Here is a 20,328-nt window from a genome sequence, read left to right as displayed (position 1 = left end):
TTCACACCCCATTCTACCCATTCCCCAAAGGCATTGTGATAGATGTCCTTGTAGACATTTTTCTGTTCATTTACATAATAAGAGTGCCTGTATATTCACACGTTTATGGTTAATTTTTTCTTTCCACAAAAAGGCTTGTATAGATATCCAGTGACTTGGCTTATTCACTGCATTTATCTTTGATGCTTTTCCATTCTTTTTAACTGTGGCAGAATATTCCACTGTGGATGTAACATTCTGTTCTGCTGATGAAAGATATTTAGTTCATTTCCCTTTTTTTGTTGCTGTTATAAACAGCGCTGCAGTGAATCTCTCTGGCCATACGTCTTGGTGATGGGAATTGACATCTTTGTCGAATAGATTCCAAGAGGTAGAATAATGGGGTCATGGCTAAAGCACATGTAACGTTTTAGTGGCGACTGCCAAATACTTCTTCCGAAGAGTCCTTCCAGTTTCCTCTCACTTGCAGTATATGGAAATGTAGGTTTCACGCCCTTGCCAGTACTGATATTATTGTTAAAATGTGAATTTTTAGTCTGGTGAGGTGGGGGTGAATCATATCCTATTGTTTTATTTTGTATTTCTTTAAGTAGGTATAATGTTGAACATTTTTTCATGTGTTTATTGCCATTGGTATTTATTTTTCTTTAATTAGCCTGCTTATATCCTTTATTGATTTTTCAGTTGTAGATCTGTGCACTTTGGATATTAATAACTTGTAATATATGTTGCAAATATTTCCCTCTCAGTGGATTGCTTATCTTTTACTTTTGTTTATGACATCTGTTTGCCAAAGGGAAGTTTTAAATATTTACAGAAGAATTCGTAGGAGTAGCTAGGGAATTTAAGTGGACTTAGACGGGGGATTGGGCCCTGTTTTAGCTGTCGTTCAAATGTATGCATATATATTATATGATGATTAATAAGCCTTTTAGAAGTTAAATGATTCATGGGCACACCTATTTCTGTGTATTTCCTCAGTTGGCGATGCTAAAAGTCCAACTGTTATTTTGTAGGGAGCTCCAAATTGGGAACTCTTAGAAAGACTGGGGACCACTGACCCAGAAGATAGACTTACATCTGCTTATAAATAATTGATAAAGTGTATGAACCAGGACTCATTTCGTTGAAAGTAACAGAAACCCAACTCAAACTAGCTGAAATAAGACGACTTTCTCAACTTACAGAACTGGAACGTCTGATGGACACTTTGACCACCTCTGGACCCAGGGGCTCGAAGGGTGGATGTCCTCAGGTCTTCCTTCCTCTTTCTGATAACTCTCTTCATTTGTTGGTCTGGCTTATCTCTACTTAGCCTCATTTTCTTCCACTGCAGAGGCTGCCCATGAGCGACAGATGGCTGGGGCAGCCCCAGGTTTCCATTCTTAGAGATCAGCGTCCGGGAGAAAAGGAGCCCCTTTCCCCGTGTGTGTAGTGTACCTCTCTCAAGGAGGCAGGACGATGTGATTGACAGTTCACCCGAACCACATGCGAGGGAAGGAGTGGTTCACCAACAGAAAGAGCAGTAGATGGACAAACAGAACAGACTGCAGGTCCAGCAGACGGTGGGGGAGAACCTGGTCTGGAGGCAGAGAGGTGAGCTTGAGATGGCTTTCCATCCACCGTGTACACCTTGGGCAGCTGTCTCAGCCTCCCCTTGGACCCCTGGCTCTCTGCTCTGTAAAGTGGTCTCTTGAGGATTAATGAGCGAATGCCTGTGCTTGGGCTCAGGGGCCCACAAAGTGCAAAGCAGATGATATTAAATGAGATACGTCAGACACCTGTCCAGCACTTTATAGGCACTCAATAGGTGATGGTTTTCCTCCTTAGTATTTACCAGAATTCAGAGGCTGTTCAGAATGAAGTAATCGGGTTGCATGAAGTTAGTGTGTAAGTTCTTCCTTTACCACCATGGGTAAGGCCCCCTCTCTCTGGGGGGCCCACCTGGTGTTGCGTAGATAATTACTGATAAGGAAAGGATAATGGCATTGAGAGAAAGAGGCAGGGCTTGGAGGGGGCTCAAGAAACAGTTGAAGCTGACTTTTTGCTACATTGAAGTCCAGCCTAATTCTGAGGGAGTCTATAGTTACGGTGAAAATCCAGCTGCCCTCTGGGCCTGTCTAGCTGGCCTGTGCACCCTATCGCCGCCCCCCGCCCAGGACCATGTGTGTCGTGACCTGCTTTGCTTTCTCTGCAGTCCACCTGATCCCAGTGTCGGCAGCTAAGAATGGAGTCACTGGCAAGAATCGAAAGAGGATCATGCCTGACCCGGTGACGGAGCCCCCCGTGACGGACCCCGTTTACGAAGCCCTTTTGTACTGCAACATTCCACGTGTGGCCGAGCGCAGCATGGAAGGTAGGCCTGGCTGCGCTGCCCAGCGTGGTACCATCTTCAACCAGCATCTAAGGAGCTAGACGGCTAGGGCCCAAAGCTTGCAGTTGCCACCAGGCTGTGTCCTTGAATGAGTTTCCAGGTCTTAGTTTCCTTGTCTGTAAAATGGGCATAACTTGCCGTCCCTCCTCACAGCGCTGCTGGGAGGATTAAGTGACCTCTTTGAGCAGCACGAGGCTCATGATGAGCCCTCCACAAATGTTTGCCATCATCCTGATTATCAGTGAGACAGCAGTGAGATGGAAAGGTGGCCTTGGCTGGCCCTAGGGTGTCATCCTCAGCTAACTCCTTTCCCGGGCGGGCTCTCTCTAGGCTTAGGACCTCCACAGCATGCCCTGCTGGTGTCTTGAAGTGAAGGTGTAGGAAAATATGATTTCTATGTTGAGTTTTGCTTTGTTGAAAGTGTATCAAAGAACGATGTTGAATATTTATCTGTTTGTGGCCTGCTGTGTTTTACGAGAGTGAGATTTAAAGCAGAAGTCATTGTTTCCAGTACTTCTGTGGGCCTCCCCTAGTCTGTGGATGTGTGTGAGGCTACATGAATAGTCTTTTTTTTGCTTTACAATGTTGTGTTAGTTTCTGCTGCATAACAAAGTGAATCAGCTATATGTATACATATATCCCCATATCCCCTCCCTCTTGCGTCTCCCTCCCACCCTCCCTATCCCACCCCTCTAGGTGGACACAAAGCACCGAGCTGACCTCCCTGTGCTATGCAGCTGCTTCCCACTAGCTATCTATTTTACATTTAGTAGTGTATATATGTCCATGCCACTCTCTCACTTCGTCCCAGCTTACCCTTCCTCCCCCTCCGTGTCCTCAAGTCCATTCTCTACGTCTGCATCTTTATTCCTGTCCTGCCTCTACGTTCTTCATGACCTTTTTTTTTTCTTAGATTCCATATATATGTGTTAGCATACGGTATTTGTCTTTCGCTTTCTGACTTACTTCACTCTGTATGACAGACTCCAGGTCCATCCACCTCACTACAAATAGCTCAATTTCGTTCCTTTTTATGGCTGAGTAGTATTCCATTGTATATATGTGCCACATCTTCTTTATCCATTACATGAATAGTCTTGCCCACGTTTCACTGGAGGTCAGGTGACCCCCACCACACCCCAGAGCCTCCCCATGACTTCCAGGGGGCTGGGGCATAAGCAGCCCTCTCACGTTCCTGTGCCCTGCCCGGTGAGGCTGGTCAGAGGCCTCCCACCCAGCTCAGCACCCTTCCACCACGGTCACCCCTCCCCTCCTCTGCGAGGTCAAAGGGATGGACATCTCCTGGGTGATAACCAGACAGTGTGCTTCTCTCTCGCAGGTCACGCTCCGCATCATTTTAAGCTGGTCTCAGTGCATGTGTTCATTCGACACGGGGACAGGTACCCCCTGTATGTCATTCCCAAAACGAAGCGCCCAGAAATTGACTGCACTCTGGTGGCTAACAGGTAAGTTGCAGTTTTCCTAAAAGCCATTTTCAAGAATCTGTTGCCTCTGTTGAAATTAAAAGGCTGACCGGAGAATTACAGAATCGGGGAGTGGCCTACACTTGTCCAGTGAGTACGGCTTGCCAGGAGTCTGATCGTCAGAACACTCCTGCAGGGGAATCCCATTTCACAGTTGAGAGGATAGAGGCCCAGAGACGTGAGAACACCTGCCTAAGGCCACACAGCAGATAAACTGAGATTTCAGCCCAGGCCAGCCTGCTATCTGCAGTCTCCCACCCTGCTATTCTTCAGTTTGAGAAACAACTGGGACGGGGTGCAGTGAGCACTGGGTTAGGAGTCCTCGGACCCTGGCGTGGCCGTTCCATTGAGGGGAGCAGGTATGTCCCTTAGGCTCTCTGAGCCTCAGCCTTCTGTGTCTAAAATGGGGATAACGCTGCTGACCGGACAGGGATGGGGTGAGGAATAAGTGGGTTGATAAGGAGATGCACATTACCAGTTGCAAAGCCACAACCGGAAGACCTTTATTTCAACCTTTTCATTCTTCACAGGAGTAGGGACAGCCTGCCCTTGGTTGAGAGCCCTTACGATGAAAAATACTTGAAAAGAGAGTAGAAATTGTGCATGTGGACATGGCATGGCTCTACAATGAGAGGCACAGTTAGCAATAAAGTGATGGGCCAGGCCTCAGCAAATGTGTCAGGGGACGCATAACCTCCCAAGCAGAGTTTACTGAATGAGGAGCGGAGGCGGGGGAAGTGCTCTGTGGGGATGACGTTCTTTTGATGGAATGCCTTGGGTGCCAGCCCGCCCCAGCAGCGCCAGCCTGGTGGAGCCATGGATTGCAGCCCTGCAGCCAGGCTGTCCCTTCACAGTGGACTGCAGTGTGGACCCGGGAATTCCAGGTTAACCCTTTGCATCTCAGCCTTCTTGCTGTCTAATATCAAGGGGAAGATGAAGTGAACCATTTTATGTAAAAACATCACGAAATACCATGTGACTCTAGGCTTTCATTTCCTGCTGGAGGCCACGAGCCTCGCAGCCTGGGGATTTACGTCTTCTTTTCTGTGTTCAGCAGGCCTTTTCTGTGTTCAGCAGGCCTTTGCACCTGCCGTTTGGCTTGCTGGCCCCCTTCCAGAGCTCCTTCGAGGCCCCCTGAGATGGTACGCCTTCTAGGAGACCTCTCCCAGTGCGTCAGCAGGGATTCTCTGCTTGTATCAGGCACCACCACTGCCTCAGTCAACCTGAGAAAGGGGGACGTAGGGAAGAATCTCAGAACAGAATACTTAACGACCAGACCTTAACTGGCTTAGGACTAGGCAAGGGTGGAGGCCACTTGCTGTGCTGGGTATTAGCCCTTTAGTTTCTGGGCTGGAGCATCCAGGGTGGCGGGAGGACACAGGGAGGGCAGCTGGGGGGAGTGGCTTTGCTCCTTCGGGCGCAGCAGAGTGTCAGCATGTTAACAACTGGCACAGTCCTGCCGTTGTACAGGACTTTGAACAGCCCAGGGACAGGCGGGCCACTAGGCCGCTGAGCTGGCCGGACCCAGAGCAGCCTCAAGGGCTTTGTGGGAGGTACCACGCTTCAGCCGGCAGCTCGCAGCTTCTACTCCCCTTTCTCTGGCTGGGCTTCGGGTACCCAGGCGTGAGAATGGGTCTGCCCCCCGAGGCCAGTCTGCTGTTGCTGGAGAGGTCCCTGAGCCCCGCGAGGCCTCGAGGGCCACCTGGCTCTTCCCAGGGAAGGGCCCAGTGGGCAGGGCCGCCGGGCGGCGTGCAGGCCTCCAGTGGGCCTGCTGGTGCTCTATGACTTGTCCTCTCAGCATCGTTGTCTGTGCTCTGCCTGCACCACCGGCCCCTCAGGGCACTGAGTCTTATACCTTCCATATCACTGGTGCCCAGCCCGAGCCTGGCATGTAATAGTTGTTGGACTGGGTTGGTTGCAGAATGAATTCAGGAGCCCAGTGAGAATCACAGGTCATCATTGCCTATCGTGTATCTATCATAGGAGATTTGAGTCTTGACCATGAAATCCTCTGAGGCCGTTGTCACCGGTTTGATGTAGGGCAAATCCCTTTACCTCTCTGAGCCTCAGTATTCTGTCTGAGAGCATGTGGATAGTAATACGGTAAGTCCCCTGCATACAAACAAGTTCCATTCTGAGAACGCGTCTGTAAGTCCAGTTTGTTCGTAAGTCCAACAGAGTTAGCCGAGGTACCCAAGTTTTACAGATGACACCAGACACGTGAACTAACTTACGTGATCGGACATGCGAACGTACGTTCGCGTCTTTGAAAACTTCGGAGGTTCGTATGTAGGGGACTTACCGTACCTCCCCTAAAACATCCTCGTGAAGTCTACTAAGGTGATGGAGTAAAGCGCTGAGAGCCTGGTTCCCACTGAGAGCTTGAGAAATGGTGTTTCATTTACCAAAGCAGCCTGGAATCTCCCAGGCCCGGCCTCTTTTCCTCTCTGAGTGGTCGTGGTCACAGGGCCAGGTCGGGTCCCGGGGTCCCTCGTTCTGCCACAGCCCTGACGGGGCCACTTCTGGAGCTCCCAGCTGAGATGTGCAGTTCCTGGGGACCAGCTGCCCCCGCTGCCTCTGCCTCATTTCCCCCTGGCCTTGGTCTTTTGGTCTAGTTCTATTTCATACAAATACATTCTGTGTTTTTAGGAGCTACTTTGAATCGTTTATAGAAAGTGGGTGGAGTATGCATGTTTAATTAATTAATGGCATTTAATGAATTCCATCTTTTATAACAATAGAAGTTGACTTGTCATTATAAACGCACATTTAGTGTAAGAGTGAGCAGGACCCCCAGCTAAGGGGACCCACTCTGGGCCTCTGAACCCCCTGGGACTGTGGGATCTGGGTCACCAGCTGTGCCTGCTGCCTTCCCAGGTGCCAGTTCGGCTTCACGAATTACTAATTTTTATGGCCTCCTCAAAGGCGGAGCGTCCTGAATTGTGCCCATTACTCCCGTCTGGTGAAGGACACTGTCTGGGCTGGCGGCGGGCGTGCAGTGAGCTGAACCAGCAGGAGCCGGACACCCCAGTGTTTCCCTTCCTAAGGACACCTTCCACGACTCTCAGAGTCTTTGTAGTGGAAGCTGCCTCCTCGTGAGTAGTCGTGGGGCTCAGGAACGTTGTCTGGCCGGGAGGTAGAGGTTGACTTGAGAGTTTAGCATGTAGACGGCAGCCGAAGCTGTGGACTTGAACGGCATCACATACAGAGCCTGTGGAGTGAGGTAAGGGCCAAAAACAGAGCCCTATACGAGCACCAGCCAATTACAGCACGGAGAGAAAGGCGGGTCCCAGGAGGAGATGGAGAAGTTGCAACAGGAAGGAGGCAGGAGAGTGATGTTATGAGAGCTGAGGAAGCAGAGTTTCAGGAAGGGGGAGGGGGTGGGTAATCACCTCAAACAGAACGAAAAGGTCCAGAAAGCTAAAGACTGAGAAAGGTATACTAAGTTTATCTTTTTAGAATTTTGTTTTATTAATAATATAAAATAATAAATTCTTTAATTAGCATAAATTGTAAAAATCCATGCTATGAACTTGTTATGGTTTCTAGCCATATAAGCTTTTTTGAATTGTGTTTCCTGGTAACAGTGTCACTGGTCTTATACCTCTTCTCTGCTCGTCTTAATGATCTGTACAGAACTCAGTAGTTGCTCAGATTATGGCTAAAGCACAATAAGTTTTCTTACAGGTGTGTAGATGAGCCTTGGGGTTCCACGTATGCTTTGTGGCATAAATAGGTGTGAAAAATGCATATAAAAATGTAAACAAGACCTCTGAAGTGAATGGTTTGAAGGCTTAAGATGGTAGCACTGCTGGTTCTCTCCATTTTCAATATGAAAATAGATTTCCAATGAGAATACAGTAACGTGGGTTTTTCCTGAAGAAAAATTCATCATCACAGATATAATCATTTCTGTGTTGGTCAGGGTAAGGCTAGGCTGCATGCTGTTATAATAAAGACAACCAAGGAGGAATTCCCTGGTGGTCTAGTGGTTAGGACTTGGCATTTTCACTGCTGTGGGCCTGGATTCAATCCCTGGTCCGTGAACCACAAGCTGCGTGGTGCGCCCAAAAAATAAAAAAGAGAACCAAGAATGCATTGCCTTAGATAATAGAAGTTTATCTCTTGCAGGAAGGTCTGAGATGAGTGTTCCAGGTTGTATAACTTGGCTTTGCCTGGTCATTCAGGGCCCCAGGTTCCTTCCAGGTTGTTGCTTCCACCATGCCCTAGGCATGTCTAAGTGACTGAACCTGGGTTGCTGCAGTGCCTGAATAGCGGCCAGAAGGAAGGGAGAGAGTGTGAAGGGGGCACGCCCGTGATCTGAAAGCCTAAACACAGACTGGCATACATCCTTCCATTCCACTGGAGAATACTTAGTCACGTGGCTCTGCCTGACCACTAGGACTTCAGAAATGGGCTCTAACCAAGTTGCCAAGAAGAGGAGGATAGATTTTAGTATATAGCTGTTAAAGAAAAAACAGAGCCAGAGAACAGATAAAGTGGTAAAAACAGATCTCATTCAGGAGTTAATGCAGAAGGGTAGAACTGGACTCAGTTCCAAAATACAGCATGGACAAGTGGGGTTTTATAGCCCAGGAGCAGGGTGTGGGTCAGTGGATGGGGAATTACTATGAGGAGACATCAGGGGTCAGGGGGTTCTGGCTAAACTCACTCCACGGGACTCTTGCTGAAGGCAGACCAGGGTGATCAGATACCACCGGGGGTGAGGAGTTTGATCACGTATCAAGGGTGATCAGATATCAAAAGTGGGAGAGTCTGGCTAAACAGACTTAGCAGGATTTTTGCTGAAAACGGGCAATGCAAAGACAGATATAAATCGAAAGAAAATGAAAGTCCAGAGGTCAAGGCTTGGATGGGAAGAGGGTTCAGAGGAGATGAAAATCTGGTCAAAGAGAGTCTGTTACAAGTAACAGTCTCACTCACAACAGCCTTTATTTTTAATATTTCCATCAAAATCTGGATACTTTAATAAACACTGTGGGAACTTGCCATATTCGTTGCTACAGATTAAAAAGGCTTGGACTTCTCTTGAAGCATCGAAGGTTGGGGCACTTCCCAGTTGAAATCATTTCCGTGTGCTTCTGAGGTATTTACCATGCGCTGGGTACCCTCTCCACTGCAGGGATGGAGCAGTAGATGCAGTAGGCGGGACTAATCTCGGGTGGCTTTGACTGTGTCAGCTTGAAGTGGGAATCTCAGTTGCCTGACCGGGGATCGAACCCAGGCCACAGTGCTGCCCTGGCCTGCTTTGAAGAAAGAATTCAGCAAAGAGACAAAAAGTAGTGAGGCAAGTAAAGTGTTTATCAGGAGAGAAGATATGCGCGGAGAAAGCACGGGCGGGCTCAGAGAGAGAGAAAGAGAGCTGTGGGCTTTTGGGGTGGGTTAAATCACTTATATGGAGGCAGTTCTGCGTTTCCAATCATCTTGCTTTGTCTGGCTTTGAGTCCATATCTCGTCTGGCTCAGGGCCCTACCCTGGGTGCACTTGCATCTTTTAGCCAAGATGGACTCGGGCGCTAGGTTCCCTGAGAAGTTGACAGAACATATTATGGTCTAGCACCCCCTCCCCTGAGGATCCTTTCTGCACAAGCGTAGCTTGGGGGTCTCCTTGACCTCCAGAATGAGAAATATGTGGTCTCTTTATCTTTGATCTCGGCAGGACTCATCTCCTCCTGGCTCCCACCATTGTCTTTATCTTGGAGTATCTGTCCACAGGGGACAGACTTCAGCTGCTCAGCCTGGGGCCCGTCTGTCTCCTGCCTCAGGGTCTGGTCATTCAGATCCAGGACAGGCCCAGGGACTCAGGTTACCTGGTCCTCTTCCTGATTAAAAGTCTTTTGTTATTCTCTTCCGTAAGTGAAGTTTTTCTTCCACGAATCGTCATCTTTCCATATCAAAAACGAGTTTCCATGAATACAGTTAGATATTAATGCACCATTAAGGAGTCAGATTCCCTGAAAACTTCCAGGAGTGAAATTTCATTTCTAAAACTGGTAGCAAAGCTTTTCTTAGCTCCTCAAACATCACCAACCTGAAATAATGGCCCGGAGCAGAACATTTGACTCCTGTTGGTGGATAGCCTTTGTTTATGTGGATTTGTTTTGGCGGCCTCATCATCAGTCTGGACATTCTATTTCACAGTTTGCAGATATTTATGTGTTTTAGCCTCAGGGAGAATAACACATTCTCTGTTTTTATGGAAAGCCATAATGCCCTATAGCAATCCAGGGTGATTTATTAGACTATATACTGTATGTCAGGATTAGCATCCTCTAATTTTAAAACATATTTCTGGAATGGATTATTTTTTTAGCTTTATGTTTTTGAAAGATAAACCCATTTTGGCAGCCATTGTAAAACACTGCCAGAGCTAATTAGGCTCTCAGACAGCGGGGGTCTGCCGTTAAACCATTTATCTTTGCTTCTTTTCGTGCTGATTTAGTTTAGTCGGGAACTACTCTATCTGTCCACCTCTGTTCAGCTGGAAATGTATAAACGTTCATAGGCCATTTCATTATTTAAAGAAAAGGTGTGTATACTCATAGGTCATCTCATTATTCAGAGAAAATGTGTATATATTAATGGGTCATTTCATTATTCAGGGAAATTGTGTCTTAGTGACTAGAACAATAAATCTTGATTTACCGTGTGTACTTCATGGCAGAAATGTAAGTAATGTCAGATCTCATGAATAACCTGGTGTGTTGTTTTGTTTTTTCACTATTCGTCCCCACCCCACATGCAGTGAGATACCATATGTGCAAATTGCGTAGTGAGCTGTGGAGATCTGGGTTATCTTAATCAGTTAATTTTCTTCACAGGAGATTTTCCAGAGGTCACATAAGTTAAGGATTAAGGGTTACCCCAGTGAAGGTCGGGATGCATTTTCTAGGAGGAAGAGGCAGCATGTGGAAAGTCTTGGAAGCATGAAAGAACAGGTGTGCAGGGCCCACAGAAGGCAGATGCTGTGCGTGGCCAGAGCACAGCATTAGGGAACCCTGGGCCTCAACGTGAGGCAGGGCCAGAGTAGACTGACGGCTGTGCGTGGCTTCTTGGGAAGCTGGCACCGTGGAAGAGCAGTGACAGTCGGGGTTGCCTTCTACGTCGACCTCACTGGCTGTGGAGGAGGCAAGAGGTGACTGCAGGCAGGCCAAGGAGGGGCCCATGCCATCCAGACAGAGGCTGACTGAGGCAGACCCTGCTCAGGGATGCAGGGATACAGGGGGGGGGGCAGAGAAGCCCAGGAGGACACATGTGCAGGGCGCAGGGGAGGGAGAAATTGAGGAGGACCCGCAGCCTCGGCTTGGCTGCCTCGGGTCCGGGGGTTGGTGGCCTCCTGGAGGGGGAGACAGCAGTGGGGTGGCCTGGGGAACCGGGTGGATGAGGTCAATGCTGACTCCCACGGTGCTGAGGATGATGGGCACTTTGCTGGAGGGCGGGGTCTCGGGCTGGCCTTTCGGAGTGGGGATTTTATGTGTAGGTGGCAGCGGGCAGGTAACCTTGAAACTGGACTGTACTATTATTGTGGGTGAAAAAGGTCTTGGCTCACTTGGGATCCTGCTTGCTGAGGCTGAAATCGTCACGGACGGTTTTGGAGCACGCTAACCACTAACTCTCTCTGTGTTGCCTCTTTAGGAAACCGTATCACCCTAAACTGGAGGCTTTCGTGAGTCACATGTCCAAAGGATCTGGAGCCTCTTTCGAAAGTCCCCTGCACTCCCTGCCTCTTTATCCCAGCCACCAGCTGTGTGAGATGGGAGAGCTCACACAGACAGGTATGTGGGGCTGCCCCTCCCCGACTCAGTCTCCCACCCGCTCTTGTATTTGGCGGACGCGTGTATCGGGGCCTCCTGGGAAAGACGCTGCGGGCGCAGGGGTGAGTAGGGCCAGCACCTCAAGCAGCTGTGTGCCCACCAAGGTATCTGATTCAACATGTGATTTCTAAATATTAAAAACAACCTTTTGGGCTTCCCTGGTGGCACAGTGGTTAAGAGTCCGCCTGCCGATGCAGGGGACACGGGTTCGTGCCCCGGTCCAGGAAGATCCCACATGCCGCGGAGCGCTGGTCCCGTGATCCATGGCCGCTGAGCATGCGCGTCCGGAGTCTGTGCTCCGCAACGCGAGAGGCCACAACAGTGAGAGGCCCACGTACCGCAAAAAAAAAACCTTTTTTCTTATTACAAAAACTATATATGTTCATGGAAGAGAAAGCAGGAAAGACAATTAAGCAAAAGGAAGAAAATTTAAAGCACTCATAATCCCACCAAAGAAATGAATAATCTTTCTTCCTGTGTTTATATCTGCATGCACTCGTGGGCGTGCACGTGCACACACACACACACACACACACACACTCATTCTCACAGGTGGTATCTTCCTAAACACTGTTGTGTAACCTACTTTTTCACTTAACAATATGTTGAGATCATCTTTCCCTATCAATAAATGTTCATCAACAACGTCATTTCTGACAGCTTCATATTATTCCACTGTGAATGGGCCATGACTCATGTAACCAGTCCCATGTTCTTAGCTACTTCAGACAAAACAGCTGAAAGGTTTCAATGCAGCAGATCTCAGGGAGACACGCAAATGGCAGAGCCCCACTGAGCATGGCGTTTGTCTGGCTTGTGTGTTCCTCACAGAAACCCATCTCTCCCTCCGCAGCCCTGTTCATACTGTTGTGCTGCCAGTTCACTGTCAGCGTAGGTTGGTGATTTAACAGTGGGGTCCCCTTTGTCGGTACGAGAAGGAACTGGTGGTCCCCTAAGAGGTTCCAGCTTCCTACTTCCTCAGTCTGGGACCTTAAAGGACTTTTGTGTGGCCACCAGCCTTTCTGGAGGAATCAAGGCGACCGATTGGCCACGTTGTGTTTCTTGATCCACCAGCATCTTAGGACCTCAGCTTTGATGGAAGGAAGGTCTCTGTCCTGTACTTGGCCCTGTTGGTTTTGCCATGTTTTGAAAGCCATTATTATTGGGGATACAGAATGACAGAGTGGGGCGAGCTTAAGTCTCTGGAGGACTAGCCTTGAATAAGGAGTTTTGTCAAAAGCTTTTGCTAATTAGTTCACGTGCACAAGCTCTGCATTAGTTTAAAACAGGAGTTCTCCTCCTACCAGATCCAGCACCCCCTTTTATTAACAAGTGTTTTGTGGTGCTCCCTGAACTATCCTGAAGTGAAATTCGAGTATAACTTTTCTGTATACATAATTTTAAAAAACAGTTATGTCAGGCACCCTAATTGTAATATGAAGTAGAAACAACAGGAAGCTAATTTATTACATAATTTTGTATACCTCAGCATAAATGCCTGAGCGCATCTTTGTTAGAAAATAGGATGAAATGATCAATTGCTTGCACTTCAGTGTAGACTGATGTGTGTCACAGCTACAAATGCAGACTGATCAAGGGATGTGTATTGGTGACTACTACTCCGTGTCAGGACATGATTTTTTTGGCAAGTTGTGATCAAAACAAAAGACACGTGTCCCTTAATTTATATTGCATTTCTGGAAAATTCAGTGGATGTTAATGTTATGCAAAAATGGTTTTGTGTTTATAGACACAAACGACCAGATTTGAGATTGAAGTATTTAAACAGGGTTTTCACATGAGGGAATGTCTTATACATTCAAAAGTTACGTGGAACAGAAAACAGTTCCTTGTGAAGACTGTCTGGCCCTTGGACCCCACCCACGAGGGATGGGGGAACGTACTTCCGCATATTATTGTGATAACCCAAACCCTCCCTGAGGGCAGAACCGTGCTTGTCTAGAACCACTGATTGCAAGTAATAGAAACCAACTCAAGCGGAAAAAGGACATTTATTATAAAGATTCAGGGTGACTCACAGACTCTTAAGGGCAAGAATATGACCAGACCTCAGAGACTGGTACCAGCAATAAAGAAGCTGTCTGTCCCTACCTCTGTGGTTTTGCTGTGTGTCTGTCAACAGAGACAGTCCTAGCCACGTGTAGATGAATTTACACGTTCAAGTTCCTGAGGGAACCTGACGGGGTCCTTGAGGCTCAGTGTCCGTCAGCTGGCTAGGAAGTCAGGGTAACTGCATCGAGCAGCTATTCATTCTAACCTTTCTTCCCCATTGGCCTGTGATCATCATCATTTTCTAAATTAGTGTTACCCTAGAAATCATTTTTGCGGTTGTTTGCTCCTATTCCCGCGTTCTCTTTGAGTGGTCACGTTTATCTTCTATTTGAAATTTCACATCGCTGTTAGAATCATCACTTGTAAGTGGCACACTTTGGGCACCGCACAGGAGCTGCGTAAGATGCGACTGACCATAAGTGCCTACTCTGTCCCAGATACTTTGGCAGCTGCCGCAGGTAGGGGAGGGGCGGTGGCTGGATGACTGAGGTGCTGTCCTAAAGGAACCTGCAGCTGCAGTGGTACAGCGCATGGAGACCCCTGAGGGTGTTGCTGCGAGTCGCAGGCTCTTACAGAGTAAACACGGGTTTTGGAGTAGACAGACCTGTGAAACGGGGCTCGTAACATCTTCCCGACAGCGCTGGTGGCAAGCTGCAGTAGACAGCATGTGTAAAGCGCCCAGCACGGTGCTAGCATATGCTAGGCTCAATGTATGCAGCTGTTGCCTTAGCGGTCCAGCGGCCTGTGCAAACAGGAGGGAATGATTAATTGGACCTCTGGGGAGCGGGGGAGGAGGAGGGAGACAGAGAAGGTAGTATTGGAGCCAGGATGAGGATTTCACTGGGAAGAGAAAGGGAAGGGCGTGAACAGAGGCATGAAGATGCAGGCCGTGTTTGGAGAGAAGGAGAAGCCCCGAATGGGTAGTGTTTCTGCAGGAACATGTAGGGAGGAGGTGACGTGAGCACAAGGTTGGGCTGGGGCAGGGGCTGGAGTTCTGCTCGGCCACGTCTTAACTGTGAATGGCTTGGGCCTCAGTTTCCTCATCTGTAAAATAAGGAAAAGGGGGATAATGATAATATACCTTCTTTGCTGGGTTTTCGTGAGGATTAAAGGAGAAAGGTTGGCACACAGTAAGCGCGCCAGCCTTAACGTACATAGCCTCAGAATACAGGGTAGGCCCAGAGGGGAACGGGGGCAGACACACATTCTGGATGTTTGTCACTCATGGCTGGTCCCTTTATGCGGGTCATTTGGAAATGCGAAGACCTACCCCAGCCCAGATCTCTCAGGGAATTCTGCTGTCAATACTCTTCATTCAAAGTAGGACCTACACATCCTTCTTTTTTTTTTTTCCTGAGCTATTCCCCTTCCTGGGCCAACACTGTTCCCTCTGTCTCACGCATTTCAGCCTGAAGTCTTCTCATCTTTGTGGTGGGGCTTTTCAAACCATTCGGGCATCTGAATAAGTGGCATTACTGGTCATAGGGCCTGCTTGTGATTGACACTCTCGGAGAATGCAGACCTTGCACTGAAATTCCATCCCAACATCCTGTTGGCTGCAGGGTGAGCTTGCTTTCATCTTGGACCACCTTCTCCTGCTCGAAGATAAGACTTTTGCAGTTTTTTCCTTTTTTTTTTCAAGATACTATACTGTGGTATAGTTCCTGTGTGTAGTTCGAAACTATGACAACTAAAGGGTAAACTTAAAATTCACGCTCCTACCCATGTTCCACCTCCCCCCCCATGTCTGTGCCCCTATCATCTCCAGGTAACCATTGTGCATCCTCGCAAAATTTTCTGTGCAAAACACAGACAGCTGCCAATACACGTTCTTATTTCCCCCTCATTTTTATTTAAAAGCAGCATAATAAACATACTGTTCTGCAGTTTGCTTTTTTTTTTTTCCCCAAATATTCTGAGTATCTGGGTGATCATTCCAGATCCATACAGAGATAGTATCCTTGCTGATGAGCAGGTAAAGCCCTAGCAGGATTGGGCAGAATGTACCCAGAAGGTGAGCAGAGAGCCTTCAGCTGGGACAGTAGGGAGGATGGTGTGAAGGAGGGGACGTCCCCAGGGTGAGGGGACTAGGCAGCCAGCAAGTGACTTGTTCTCCTTGCCTGACAGATTTCCATGAACTCCCCGGGCACACCGAGGAATGATTTGTCCCAGCACAGGAGGGAGAAAGCTCTCCTTAGGCCCCTGCCAGTTACCTCCTAGACGTCCACCAGTACGATCGTTCCTACCCTCTGAGCCCCGCCAGTCACATCCCTCCTCCAGGGGAGGGACCAGTCAGAAGGGAGGAATCAAGGCAGATAAAGGGTCCTTGTGCTTCCCAGAAAGGCGTGGGTCCAGAGGACCGGGCCCCGCTCTGCTCGTCCCTTTGTGGATAACCTTGAGGGGCTCCTTTGGCACGCTGACGTGAGCCCGTTCTCGGGGCTTCCACGCACTGGGGGCCAGGCTCGAGGACGTAATCGTTCGCCGTCTAAAGCATTCCAGAGTTGGACGGGCCTCGACTCCCCATGCTGTTCCTTCTGCTAAGCTGGTAGCAAGGCAAGCGTGTGGCACTCTTGTGTTTCAGGGGTTGTGCAGCATCTGCAGAATGGCCAGCTGCTGAGGGACGTCTACCTGAAGAAACACAGACTCCTGCCCAGTGACTGGTCCACAGAGCAGCTTCGCTTAGAGACCACTGGCAAAAGCCGGACGCTGCAGAGTGGGCTGGCTCTGCTTTATGGCTTTCTCCCAGATTTTGACTGGAAGAAGATTTATTTCCGGCACCAGCCCAGCGCTCTGTTCTGCTCCGGGAACTGCTACTGCCCGCTGAGGAACCAGTACCTAGAAAAGGAGCAGCGTCGGCAGTACCTGTTGCGTTTGAAGAACAGGCAGCTGGAGAGGACCTACGAGGAGATGGCCAGGATCGTGGACACCTCCACCAAGCAGCTCCGGGCCGCCAACCCCATAGACGCCATGCTCTGCCTCTTCTGCCACAACGTCAGCTTCCCCTGCACCAGGAATGGCTGTGTTAACATGGAGCACTTCAAGGTGATCAAGAGGCATCAGATAGAGGACGAGAGCGAGAGGCGGGAGAAGAAACTGTATCTGGGGTACGCGCTCCTGGGCGCCCACCCCATCCTGAACCAGACCGTGGGCCGCATGCGGCGCGCGGCAGAGGGCCGGAAGGAAGAGCTCTTTGCTCTCTCCTCTGCTCACGACGTCACTCTGGCCCCGATTCTCAGTGCCTTGGGCCTTACAGAAGCCAGGTTCCCGAGGTTCGCGGCCAGGTTGATCTTTGAGCTCTGGCAAGACAGAGAGAAGCCCGGCGAGCACTCCGTCCGGATTCTCTACGACGGTGTCGATGTCACGTTCCACACCTCGTTCTGCCAGGATCACCACAAGCGGTCTCCCAAGCCCATGTGCCCCCTCGAAAACTTCGTCCGCTTTGTCAAAAGGGACATGTTCGTGGCCCTGGGTAGTGGTAGCACTAATTATTTTGATGCGTGTCACAGGGAAGGATCCTAAAAGGTATGTGGTGCGGCGCTAACAGAATCTATGCCAATACAGAGGGATGGGAAAGGTCCACTTCTAGTTCTTTTGGTTGCTAAGGGTACAAGGTGATTTTTAAAGGCCGGAAATCATGCTTGGGGGCCACATAGATTTAGGGTTGAACAGTGACTATGTTGCTGTAATTGGGTACTTGAGTTACTTGGTACACAATGGCCAGTTCGCAGAGAAAGGAAGGTACTTTATCATAGCCAGACTTTGCTTAGGATGCCAGAACAATGCATCAGTACCCAAAGCTGCCAGTCCACATATGTGTTCTTCTGATCTGCCTTGGTACTGTATGATGGAACCAGCAAACCTCAGCCAGAAGCTTCTTCATCTGGGACAGTCTTACCTTGTCCTTATTCAGTGAACAATTTCCTGGAGTGATTTATCTAAAATAGGGGTAGGCAAACTTTTTCTGTAAAGGGCCAAATAGTAAATATTGTAGACCTTGTGGACCCAAAGGCCACATATAGCATCTGTCACAGCTACTCGATTCTGCTCTTGTAACTTGAAGGCAGCGACAGACAGCATGTGAGTGAATAAGCATGGCTGTGTTCCTAGGCCGCACAGAACAGGCACTGGGCCAGGTGTGGCCCGAGGGCTGTAGTTTGCTGATCCCTGTTCTGAAAGCTAGGCTCTACTACAATTGCACTTTCAGCACTTTGCGAGAGAACCAGTTGCATACCCAGAATTATTCAGTGGTGCCTCCAGTAACTTCTGCTAGAAACACAGAATCTGGTCTGTATCCGACACTATAACACAACTTGAGGGGAAATAAACATTGAGTCAAAATGAATCATAGAAAAATTATTAGAATATTCCTTGATGTTCATGATGATGATGGTATAAGATAGTTCTGAGTATGTCTTAAATATTTGTCTGCTGTAGTCTATTTGCTGTACATGCTGAAATTTTTGTATTCCATTTAGTATTTTTATAGTCTAGGGAAATATTTTCTAAGACGAGTTTTAGATGTGCTCTGATTCCTCTGAAATATTCAGTTTACTGTATCTGCTTGGGGGTTAGAAGGGAGCCAGAAGCTGAATTCAGGCACTTTCTTCCAGTAAAACTAATTATGGCTCATTGCCTTCGACGAGCAGTAGAATTGGATCGATTTTTAAACCATTTTCGTGTTTCAAATGGTACATTGAATTGAGTTTTAAATAAGTTTTTGGAAGAAGTTTGTTACTAGATAGTTAAATAATCTTTATAAGGTATTTTATATATTAGAAGCAATTATAATTAAATCTGTGATTTCTGACTAAAACGGTGCTAGTTCTGTGCGAAGAAATATAAAGTGAGATTCCCCGATGTCGCTGGTATTCCAGCCTTTTCTGTTTGTTTTTTGTCCAGTGTTGCATTTGAATACATCCGTTTCTATTAATAAATTTTTGAAGATTACTCGTACACACAACTCATGGTTTGTACCTGTAAGTCACTCTATTTCCTTTCAAGTGAGTTCATATGTTTTTTTAATTTATCTTTTTTTTAATAAACAAAAGCATTTTAAATTAGAAAGCTCTACAGCAGGGGTCCCCAACCCCCAGGCCACGGACCACAGCCTGTTAGGAACTGGCCGCACAGCAGGAGGTGAGCTGCGGGAAGGCGAGGGAAGCTTCGCCTGCCGCTCCCCATGGCTCCCCATCGCTCACATGACCGCCTGCACCATCCCCCATCCCCCCACCCTGTCCGTGGAAAAACTGTCTTCCACGAAACCAGTCCCTGGTGCTAAAAAGGTTGGGGACCGCTGCTCTACAGTACATGTGGGTAGGGAGTGCCAGGCCTCAGCCTAGTGTGGCCAGCCACAGGCCAAGCTGGGCCCTCAGGGGTGATGGGAAGGGACAGCAGTCCTGCACTGGGCCACAGAGGGGCTGCAGCTTCCTTCTCTGACAGCAGCATCAGGGCTCGGTGGCCAAGAGGATGTGTCACAGCTGGTGGCCTTGGACTGGGTGAAAATTTATTCCCAGAGCTGCAGGCCTAGCCGCTCCTTGGCATGTGGGATCTTCCCGGACCGGGGCACGAACCCGTGTCCCCTGCATCGGCAGGCGGACTCCCAACCACTGCGCCACCAGGGAAGCCCCCCAGAGCTGCTTTTATTGCTGAAAATTGTGTGTTATCTCTCGAGTATTTAAAGCCTAAGCAGGTTTTTTTTTGTTCCCACTCACAATCTATCTGAATCAGAACTGCTACACACAGCTTGAAGATTTAAAAATAAAGGTGAATCAGAAGATGTTTTAAAAGTCAGTTCGCAACATCTGTTGGTAAAGGTGGATATTTTGCATAAGAGCCAACATTAAAAGTGTAGATAGAGGTTTTGCCTCCCAAGACATTGGGTATGCATGGCATTAAAGTATCCTCCTCAATATCAACTTCTGAGACATTTCATTTCCATAAACAAACACTGAGCACCCAGCTGAGGTTTCCTTTAACAATATGTCTTTTAGATATATTTCTCATTAAGCTGCTTCCCATAACAGTATATCTTGGAGAGTTCCACATTGAGAGAGGGTGGTGGGGCAGGGGAGAGAGAGAGAGAGAGAGAGAAAGGGAAAGGGAGAGAGAGAGACGGTGGGGGGGAGGGGGGAAGAGAGAGAAAGGGGGGGAGAGGGGGGAGAGAGGGGGAGGGGGAGAGGGGGAGAGAGAGAGAGAGGGAGAGAGGGAGAGAGAGAGAGAAAGAGCGAGAGGGAGAGAGAGGGAGAAAGGGAAAGGGAGAGAGAGAGACGGTGGGGGGGAGGGGGGAAGAGAGAGAAAGGGGGGGAGAGGGGGGAGAGAGGGGGAGGGGGAGAGAGAGGGAGGGAGAGAGAGGGAGAGAGAGAAAGAGCGAGAGGGAGAGAGAGGGAGAAAGAGAGAGGAGGGGGGAGAGAGAAAGAGAGGAGAGAGAGAAGGAAGGAAGAAAAAGGAAAAGAAAGAAAAAGAAAGAAGGAAAGGAAGGAAGAAAGGGAAGCAAGGAGAAAGAAAGGTGGGCAGCTCTGGGCAGCTCTTTTATAGCTATAGGCATAATTCATGATTTCATGATA

General features: G+C 48.5%; 1 protein-coding gene across 12 annotated transcripts in view; it reads left to right on the top strand.

Annotated features, from left to right (window-relative positions):
* The window catches only part of PXYLP1 (2-phosphoxylose phosphatase 1), a 67,675-nt gene extending 48,950 nt beyond the window's left edge, over window positions 1-18,725 (top strand). For 7 of the 12 annotated variants that reach the window (XM_019934266.3, XM_019934265.3, XM_073803762.1 and 4 more), the window contains 4 exons: window positions 2,198-2,356; window positions 3,714-3,840; window positions 11,514-11,653; window positions 16,347-18,725. In XM_019934266.3, coding sequence (XP_019789825.1) covers window positions 2,198-2,356; window positions 3,714-3,840; window positions 11,514-11,653; window positions 16,347-17,284 — 1,364 coding nt within the window. In that variant the 3' untranslated portion in view covers window positions 17,285-18,725. Of the gene's footprint in view, window positions 1-1,336; window positions 1,597-2,197; window positions 2,357-3,713; window positions 3,841-11,513; window positions 11,654-16,346 lie in introns of all 12 variants that reach the window. The other 5 variants (XM_073803764.1, XM_073803767.1, XM_073803766.1 and 2 more) reach the window with 1 other exon arrangement.
* The last annotated feature ends 1,603 nt before the right edge of the window (window positions 18,726-20,328 follow it).

The sequence above is a fragment of the Tursiops truncatus genome, chromosome 4, assembly GCF_011762595.2.
Source record: "Tursiops truncatus isolate mTurTru1 chromosome 4, mTurTru1.mat.Y, whole genome shotgun sequence".
NCBI classification, from domain to species: Eukaryota; Metazoa; Chordata; class Mammalia; order Artiodactyla; family Delphinidae; genus Tursiops; species Tursiops truncatus.
Note: the sequence above shows the minus strand (reverse complement) of the source record. Positions and strands in the feature narration are given on the sequence as shown.